This window comes from Rutidosis leptorrhynchoides, chromosome 8 (assembly GCF_046630445.1).
Source record: "Rutidosis leptorrhynchoides isolate AG116_Rl617_1_P2 chromosome 8, CSIRO_AGI_Rlap_v1, whole genome shotgun sequence".
Classification (NCBI taxonomy): Eukaryota; Viridiplantae; Streptophyta; class Magnoliopsida; order Asterales; family Asteraceae; genus Rutidosis; species Rutidosis leptorrhynchoides.
Genome location: NC_092340.1, coordinates 278,473,945 through 278,484,585, shown reverse-complemented (window position 1 = coordinate 278,484,585; position 10,641 = coordinate 278,473,945). Strand labels below are relative to the sequence as shown.

The 10,641-nt window shown below is 35.1% G+C and overlaps 1 protein-coding gene across 1 annotated transcript; it reads left to right on the top strand.

The window, feature by feature from the left end:
* Window positions 1-9,692: 9,692 nt before the first annotated feature.
* On the top strand, window positions 9,693-10,409 carry LOC139864234 (uncharacterized mitochondrial protein AtMg00310-like). Its single transcript, XM_071852814.1, has one exon. It carries the CDS (start codon window positions 9,693-9,695, stop codon window positions 10,407-10,409), a length of 717 nt encoding a protein of 238 aa, XP_071708915.1.
* Window positions 10,410-10,641: the final 232 nt, after the last annotated feature.

Sequence of the window (10,641 nt, the reverse complement as noted above, 5' to 3'; positions counted from 1 at the left end):
TCTCTAAAAATTCAAAACGAAAAATTATTTTAAGCGGTTAAATTGATAGACATCCAAAATTTTCTGGTTCGTAGTAATAGTTGGATTTTTTAGTGGCAAGTTGTGGGCTTCCGATTTAAAGGGTCCTGGCTACCTGCTGCATCTATTGGCTATTCGAAACGTGGGCAAAATCAGAAAAGTCTTTTAATTTGATAACATATATAATTTTTTTATCTTTTATAACTAATAGGATATTCTGTGAATGCACCGAGCAAAACGTTCACCACCTTTCATACGTTCATCACCTGTAACTCGATCAAGACATCTAGTTAATATTGCCGCTGTTGATTTTTCTTTGGAATTATCATCTAGTCGACCAAGTACTCCAATTCAAATTTCCGATAATCCATTTTTTTGAACACGACTTCAAAATTGAAAACCCGGAGGATATTCAAGGACAATTCCAAGATCCTAAACCACTAATCATTCCTCCTGAACCACAAACAGTTAAATCAGAATCCTCTAGTGATTTAGATTCAACAAATTCAATTATGGAAGTAACAAAACCTCTAAGTATGGAAGACCGAATGAGAGCTACACGCACGGGCCAAGGTCACGCCATTATTAAGCCAGACATCAATGCGCCAGATAATGAAATCAAGGGACAAATCCTACACATGGTAACTAATCAATGCCAATATAGTGGTACGCCAAAAGAAGATCCAAACGAACATCTTCGAACCTTTAATAGGATCTGTACTCTATTCAAAATCAGAGAAGTTGAGGATGAACAGATCTATCTCATGTTGTTTCCCTGGACTTTAAAGGGAGAAGCCAAAGATTGGTTAGAATCGTTACTTGAAAGGGCGATTGATACATGGGACGTTTTAGTTGAAAAATTTCTTAAACAATTCTTTCCAGCATCTAAAGCCGTGAGACTTCAAGGAGAAATAGTTACGTTCACACAAAAGCCAAATGAAACTCTATATGAGGCGTGGACAAGATTTGAAAAATTGTTAAGAGGATGTCCGCAACACGGTTTAGATACTTTTCAAATAGTACAAATATTCTACCAAGGTATCGACATTACTACACGAAAAGACATCGACATAGCAGCTGGTGGTTCCATTATGAAGAAAACCGCAACCGAAGCTCACAAAATCATTGATAACACAGCCTCCCACTCACATAAGTGGCACCAAGAAAAAGATATCTTTCGTTCATCTAAAGTGGCTAGAGCCGATTCTAGCCATGACTTTGATTCCGTTTCCGCAAAAATAGATGCTTTCGAAAGACGAATGGAAAAGATGACTAAAGATATTCACGCAATACGAATCAGTTGTGAGCAATGCGGTGGACCACACTTAACGAAAGACTGTCACATTGAGCAAACGATGGAACAACGTGAGAATGTTTCCTACATGAGCCAAAGGCCGGGAAATAATTATCAAAATAATTATCAACCGCCAAGGCCAAACTTCAATCGAAATCAAAACATTCTTTACAATCCAAATGGACCCAACAATAACTCGTATAACCAACAAGGTCTGAATAACCAACCAACTCAAAACAACACTTTCAATCAATAAAGACCTGGTTTGTATAAACCACCACAATAAACCGAAGAGAAAAAAGCCAAATCTAGAAGAAATGATGGCAAAGCTAATGGAATCTCAAACACAATTTATTACATCTCAAACCCAAACAAATGAGAGGTTTGATCGGTCATTAACAACTCAACAAGCTTCCATTTTGAATCTAGAAAAACACGTAGGTACTCTTGGTAGCATGATGAGTGAGAGGGAACAAGGAAAGCTACCAAATAATACTGAAGTAAATCCTCGGAATGAAAATGTTAACATGGTGTCAACAAATTCTGAAAAACCAGCATCAGAAGATGGGAAGGTTTTAGATGTGAGTAACAATGAAGAAGTTACAACACCACCACCACCACCCGAGTATGTAAAGCCAGTGGTGGCACCATACAGACCACCTATCCCATTTCCAAGAAAAGGAGTTGAGTATGAGCAAGTAATAGGTAATAAAGTTTGTGATACCTTTGAAAAGAAGAAAAAGAATAAGAAAGTGCAAGAAACAAAAACCGTAAAGATAAACCCGGTGAAGACAGTTCCACCAAAACCTCCACCCAGGTTAGGTGATCCGGGTGAATTTATTGTTCCTTGTCTACTTAGTGATTGTGTCATGTATGATGCACTGGTAGATTTAGGTGCGAGTGTGAGTGTTATGCCTATAAGAGATTAGGAGTAGGTGAGTTAAGTCCAACAGAGATGACTGTTCGACTTTTTGATCAAACCATTAAGCACCCAGTTGGAATTGCTGACGACCTACCCGTTCAAGTGGGTAATTTAACCTTTTTAGTTTAAATTTATTGTCATTGACATAGAAGAGGACCCAAACATTCCTCTAATTTTAGGTCGACCATTCTTAGCATCTACCGGGGCGTTATTTGATGTAAGAGAGGGTAGAATGACACTTAGTAATGATGAAAAATCGATCACCTTTGTGAGTTGAAAGTCTAAATCTCCACTAACCAAAACTGTTGAACCAACAAAAACGATTGGTAAGAACCATGTTGTTTTACCAACTCCAACGGTAGTGCTTAACAATAATAAAACGCCTAAGTGTGGGGAAAATGAAGTAACACCTAATAATGACCTGCTAACAAAGAACCCAGTTATTGATACAAAATTTAATGACTCCGTTATTAACAGTTCAATGAAGAAACTTATTAAACGGATTCGCGATGCTAGAACCAAGGGGAACTTTAAGTTATGTAACCGGTTAGTATCCAATCTATCGCCTAAAGAAAAGGCAAAACTAGTTGAATTTATGGATATTACACAGGAATCCGACCAATGGCTTAAAGCAAAAGTCACAGATATGCAAGTTGATTATGGTCCAAGAGAAATTGACAATGAAGTTAACCACAATTTCGACACCACAGCTACCTAAGTGTGGGGAGATTCAAATGTTCTAAGAAATAATGCTGTCTAGGGTTAGTTATTCTGTTCTCGTGTAGTTCCGAGAATGGAATTCGATTGGTCTTTTCCGCTAGCAGACACTAAAGAACTAGTTTTCTCCCCCCATTCTGATTTTTTCAAATATTTTGTAGGTTTTATATGAAATTATTATGGTTTTTAAATTTAATTTTTGTGTGATTTTAAAAAACAAAAATTACTTTATTTCATTAAGTTTAAAAAAAATGATTTCTAAAATTCAACGTAAGTTGAAGACTAGGTCATGGAACCGAAATTGCTTTACCCAAGGACGGGGCGACAAATTTTGTTATCATTATTTTTTAATATTATTGATCTAAAGTATACCAAAAAATTAAAAAACCCAAAAATCTTTGCTTTTAAAACAATCACTTTAACGACAAATTTTAAATTTTGTCGAGGGACGGACTAGGTAAACATACCGAAACTACCTAAAGTAAAAGGAACAAAATTTTAAAAAATTATTCATTTAAATTGTTTTAATAAATAAAGGTTTTTATAAATATATATATATATATATATATATATATATATATATATATATATATATATATATATATATATATATATATATATATATATATATATATATGTTTGTAGTTTATCTTATGTACAAAACAGGGTAAAACAGCGCACTTGTAAAGATTAAGTTCAGCAAAAGCTACTAATTTTGACGATAAGACGCAAAACATATGTGAAATTACAACAAAAGGAATGAACGATGAGGGCATTGCATGATCTCAAGTGTGGGGAAGGGTTATAAATTCTCTCGTGTTTACACTTAGTTTAATTGCCAAATTTTGTGAAAATTTGAAAAAATTTCAACTTAAATGAATTCAAAATCATGTTTATACATATTTATGAACGATAAAACTAGGTGTTAATGCCGAAATTATTGTTACCTCGGAGAGAACATAAATGGAGAAACAACCCAAAACGTTAGAATTTATTTAAAATGGAATAAAGGACAATAAAAAGGCAAAGAAAGGAAAATAAAAGCCAAGTGTGGGAAAATTTACCAAGTTATTTAAAACATATATCACATATTTTTGTACAAATAATTGAAGATACTTTTGTTTTGGACAAAATTAACCGTTTTACCCGTTAAATTGTAAGATATTTGAAAGAAAGATGGATCTACACGATGAATCAATTCCATCATTAAAAGGAAGTAAAGTCTTCCAAAAAAGAAACGTGCTTCTTGATTTAGGTCAGGAAGTTGTCGTCCAGACCAGCTGTAGGTTGACGAAAAACTAGAAAAGTCATCTCTAAAATCAGCAGGAAATCCACGGACCTCAGCATCAAACAGGGTCGCCAAGTGGTCAGACTTATTCTAACGATGAGAGGATCTGTCTCGTAAAATGGGGAGGGCGCCGTGCAAATTAGCATGATAAGACTAATGAATTAGATCCCCGGAAAGGATAATCTCCTTGAAAGATTAAAAATAATCTTTTAAGCCTGATATTACTCAATACTTGAGATTGACTTTAAAGATTGAGAATTACAAACTCATGGAATTTAATGATATCTAAACTCGAGCTTGAACGAGAAAATATTTTGATCAAATTAAAACCGACTTGTTTTCTGAAAACCCATTTTTAATGCGTTCATTACCATTGAACGTAAAATCCTAAGAATTCATCAGAATTCATTAGGTCACCTGAACCAAATCGGGTGTCAACTGTAAGAACGGTGGTTGCATAGCATGGTCGAAGACAGGACCTTGTGCCAGACCGAAAAACTATAGGGTAAATCTTTACTATTGCTCCTACAAAGGATAGTAATTGCATCCGACACGTTTTAGACCATAATCAAAAGCATGTCACGGGACATAGCCTTAACAATTGCTTATTCAACGCTTTCCTTTACAACCGGACGGTAGTTTACCGAAAGGTAATATCCGGAACAAGTATACTGAACGTGTTGCTTTCCCAATACAAGGTTAGCAAGTGGGTGACACAAAACCATAAGTTTTAAGCTAAAATTTTCAAATCTGAAACCCACCAAACCCACAAAAACAATTTGCAAACACCGGTGAAGGGTTATTCCGGAAAACTTATCTAGGGTAAAAGCTAGAATAAATTTTCAAAAGATCAAATGTTTTCATAAAGATCCAATTTCCTTAAAGGATCTAAATTTTCATAGTCATGTGGGACTGTAATCCACATCGTTACTATCATTGTTTATACCGCCGTATCAAAATCACTGATGTATAAAGTGTGAGAATAAAAAAAAAAGTGATTCGAGTGAAGTGTGATTTTAATTTCAAATTATGTATTGCTTGAGGACAAGCAACGCTCAAGTGTGGGGATATTTGATAGTGCTCCAAATGAACATATATTTAGGCACAATATCCTTCCAATATGTAAAGCTTTTAGTTGCAATTGTTCTATTTTTATGTAATATTCGTTTAAATAAATAAGTGCGAAGAGAAAAGAAGAAAACGACGATTTGAAGACGCAAATGACCAAAAAGCTCAAATGTACAAGATATAATTCAAGTGGTTCAATTTATTGATGAGAAACGTCTCAAAATTACAAGAGTACGAGCCGCAAAATGCAAAGTACAAGATATTAAATTATACGAAAGGACGTTCGAAAATCCAGAACCGGGACCAGAGCCAACTTTCAACGCGCGACGCAACGGAGCTAAAATTACAAGTCAACTATGCACAAGAATATAATATAATATTTAAATAATTATATAAATTATTTATATATTATATATTATATTAAATAACGTCGACAAACTAGCAAACAAAAAATATGTGAGCTGGATCTGGTGCGATCGCATGGGAAATAGGCATAAAACTCATGCGAGTGCATGAGCCCATGCGAGTGCATGAGATTTGCACTAAAATCTCATGCGACAGCATGAGTTACTGTAGCAGGCCACATTCTATAAATTCGCCAGTTTTCTGCGAGTAAAAACACACTTTTTCTAATCCTCTCTATCTCTCTGTAATATATATATATATATATATATATATATATATATATATATATATATATATATATATATATATATATATATATATATATATATATATATATATATATATATATATTATAATTTTAATTTTAATTTAATAATAATAAGGGTATGTTAGCGAATGTTGTAAGGGTGTAAGTCGAAATTCTGTCCGTGAAACGCTACGCTATTATTAATCATTGTAAGTTATGTTCAACCTTTTTAAATTAATGTCTCGTAGCTAAGTTATTATTATGCTTATTTAAATTGAAGTAATTGTGATGTTGGACTAAAATTTTAAAAACGGGGTAATTGGGCTTTGTACCATAATTGGGGTTTGGACAAAAGAACGACACTTGTGGAAATTAGACTATGGGCTATTAATAGGCTTTATATTTGTTTAATTGAAAGATAGTTCGTTAATTTAATATAAAGATTTACAATTGGATGTACCTATAAATAACCATATACACTCGATCGGACACGATGGGCGGGATATTTATAAGTACTATTAATCGTTCATTTAACCGGACACGGGAATGGATTAATAGTCAATGGACTTATTAAAACAGGGGTGAATTACATACAAGGAAAATTGGTGTAATTATAGTTTAAGTCCCCAATTAGTTGGAATATTTGACTTCGGATATAAGGATAATTTGACGAGGACACTCGCACTTTATATTTATGACTGATGGACTGTTATGGATAAAAACCAGATGGACATATTGAATAATACAGGACAAAGGACAATTAACCCATGGTAATAAACTAAAATCAACACGTCAAACATCATGATTACGGAAGTTTAAATAAGCATAATTCCTTTATTTCATATTTCATCGCACTTTTATTTATTGTCGTTTTATTTAATTGCACTTTTAATTATCGTACTTTTTGATTATCGCAATTTTATTTATCGCACTTTAATTTATCGCACTTTAATTATTGTCATTTACTTTACGCTTTAAATTAAGTTATTTTTATTTTACATTAGGTTTTAACTGCGACTTAAGTTTTAAAATCGATAAACCGGTCATTAAACGGTAAAAACCCCCTTTTATAATAATAATACTACTTATATATATATTTATATATTTACAAATATAGTTTTAAAAATATAGCGTTAAACTTGGCTAGCTCCCTGTGGAACGAACCGGACTTACTGAAAACTACACTATTGTACGATTAGGTACACTGCCTATAAGTGTTGTAGCAAGGTTTAGGTATATCCACTCTATAAATAAATAAATAACTTGTGTAAAATTGTATCGTTTTTAATAGTATTTCGTAACAAAAATATAACTATTTCGTATACACCTCTACGCACATCACACTTCCCATCATTTTTAGACGAAATGCTTTTCACATCATATTAGTATGAGTAAAACTAGCACGAATCAATGATAAAATGAGTTTTACATTGCGGGGCCCACATATGCCCAAAATACCATTAAGTACGAAATACGAGTTTCGACCACAAAAAGTTTAATTGCAAAACGTCACTAGAGCATGGTGTTTGGGGTTAAACTACCCAAATCTTGGTCGAACTTCCAAAAAGCTAAAACCCCCGAGAGCCAGTAATCCAAGCGAATACCTTTGCCCTTATCCAAGCCGGATCCTAAAAAGGTAAACAACGAGAGGGTAAGCTAACGCTTAGTGAATGCAATAATTATACACATACATATATAACCTACTTACTTGCAATCACATACACAATTACCTCATACACGCTAGAAATTTAAATGACATACCAACGCAAGGTATAACGCTAAATCTCCAAGATCACAAGCTAGCACAAACAATAGCATACATAACTCGAATAATATAAAGTGCCACGCTACAAACACATAACCATGGTTAACCAATAGTACAAAGGAATGGTACTTAGAATTTCCCATCGGTGTTCCCAACAACCGTTAGCGCACAACGAATTATGACACTAACCCCGGAGTGGTATTGATCGCCCGAACTTTAAACTCACCCGTCACGTGTAATGTGGTATCGAATGCACGAACTTTAAAACCACCCTACACGCCCACACACATACATATGACATGGTATCGAACGCTCGAACTTAAACCCATATCATATATTGACTCGATGTGGTATCGACCGCCCGAACTTAAACCCACATCGAATCTCGTACAAGTAAATATATTATATATACACATGTATAATCATTCCACTCACCTTGTCGACTTGGCGAGATTTCCAACAATAACTTGTAACCTTCAAAGCGAGTCACCTAACACAATTAATTCCCAATTAATTCACATAATAAGTTGGACTACCCACCAACTAACCTCACTAGTGTATTTATGACCCATTTGCACTAGAATCGCACATTAAAGGTCGAGACCCACAACTAATCACTAAAAGCTAGTGACTAAGGTTCTAAGACTTCCATCAACACATAACTAGGGTGTTTTCATACACAATTTATCCCGCTAGGTCAAACCCACCCATTTGACCCATTTCAAGTCAACCATAAATCCTAGAACCAATTTTACTAGCAACACATGTGAGCTAGTGAATAACTAACCAATTTAGACTCAATAACACCGATTATTACTTTGAAACCCTAGGTTAGTCATTCTTGAGTCCTCTTGACTCGATCTTACCCAAAACCTCCAAAATCACCAACAAAAGGTTTTATGTTCATCACTAACCCAAGTTCTAACCCTTAAATAAATTAAATTAAGGATATTAAAATTAGAACTTACCACCACAACCAAAACATATCTAGAGAGGAGATGAACAACCTTATAACCCGAGCTAAGACCTAAAACTAGCTCCTTCTTCCTTTACTTGAGCTTTCTCTCACTCAAATTTGGGTTTCTCTCACTAGAATTAAAGTAGAAAGAAATTTGTGGTTGAAAGTGGAGTTATGACTCCCAACCCACTGATCTGGTGGCCTTAACTCATCCCCTAAGTGAAATTACCACAATGCCCTTCCAAAATATCTAATTAATCAGGCAGAACCCGGCTACAGTAGGAGTGCGCCACGCGCACCCCTAAGTGTGCGCAGAGCGCACTTAGGCTTGAACAGAATTCGACTTCTGTTTAAATCCAGAATTATTCCCACGCTTTATGTACTATATTTACACTTATGTACAATAGATATTAGGGTGTTACATTAAATGGATTATGGCCTGTGTTACAACCACATCATACTCTATTTGTGGTAATGGGGAGCTTCATCGTTTTTTCAAAGGAAAGCGGGGGTTGCGAAAAGGTGATCCAATGTCGCCGTATTTGTTTACTCTTGTAATGGAAGTTTTATCACTGATGCTGAAAAGGAATATTGCCCTAGCAGGTCGGTTCCGTTATCACCCGAAGTGTGATAAAATGCAGATTATTAATTTATGTTTCACTGACGATTTGTTTTTATTTTCTCATTCTAGCGTAGCCTCTATAAAGGTTATTCGAGATTCGTTAGAAGAGTTTAAGCGGTGTTCTGGGTTGACTCCTAGCCTTCCAAAAAGCACAGCATTCTTCTGCAATGTTACGGCTTTTACAAAGAATCTTATTTTGCAAACATTGCCATTTGAAGAAGGATCTTTGCCTGTTGGATATCTTGGTGTTCCTTTAATTTCTACACATTTGATGTATAGGGATTGTAAGGTATTGGTGGATAGAGTTAGAAATTGAATAAGCGACTGGAAAAACAAGTTCCTATCATTTGCTGGTCGAGTTCAACTTATTATTTCTGTTCTAACTGCAATGCAACTATATTGGTGTTCGGCGTTCATTCTTCCTAATGCTATTATCAAGGATATTGAGAAATTGCTTCGGGGATATTTATGGTGCCAGGGTGAGTTAAAATGTGGCAAAGCTAAGGTTAAATGGGATGATGTCTGTTTACCAAAAGAAGAGGGAGGGCTAAGTATTAAAAGGTTGAGACATTGGAATGTGGCTCTTATGACTTCTCATATATGGAGGTTGTCTACTTTTAAGGATTCATTATGGGTGCGTTGGATCCACGAATACAAGTTGAAGAGGTATAGTTTTTGGGATGTTCCTATAACGGCAGGATCGTCATGGTGTTGGCGTAAGATTCTTCGTATACGTCCTCTGGTTAAACAATATTTAGTGTATAAGATAGGAAATGGCCAAAACGTTTCTACTTGGTTTGACTCATGGAGTTCGATTGGGCCTATTGTTGACATTATTCCAACTAATGAGATTCAAAGTGCAGGCTTCACAATGAAAGAAACTGTTTGTGACTTGGCTAATGGTACTAGCTGGCCGACTGGTTGGTTGCAGGTGTATCCATCATTGAATTCTATTAATATTCCTTTGTTAAGCAATCATGAAGATAAACTATGCTGGAAAGATAGTGATAATCGATTGATGGATTATTCAGTGTCTCGAATTTGGGACACTATTCGACCTCGCGCAGCTGTGGTCCCATGGTTTAGGGTGGTTTGGTTTTCGTAATGTATTCCAAAACATTCGTTTGTCATGTGGTTACTAATGGGCGAGCGTTTGAAGACGCAAGATAGATTGAAAGCATGGGAGCGTAGACCCAATCAGGTGCTTAAATATTCGTTGTGTAATAACGTGATGGACTCTCATTCCCATCTTTTCTTCGAATGTACCTACGTTTATCGACATAAGACTTGTTAGGACCCCGAAGTTGTATAGTGTTAATGTGAAAATAAGCTTAAAT

Excerpts from the sequence above, each read along its gene's own strand:
- LOC139864234 (XM_071852814.1), top strand. The coding sequence starts at position 9,693 with ATGCAACTATATTGGTGTTCGGCGTTCATTCTTCCTAATGCTATTATC.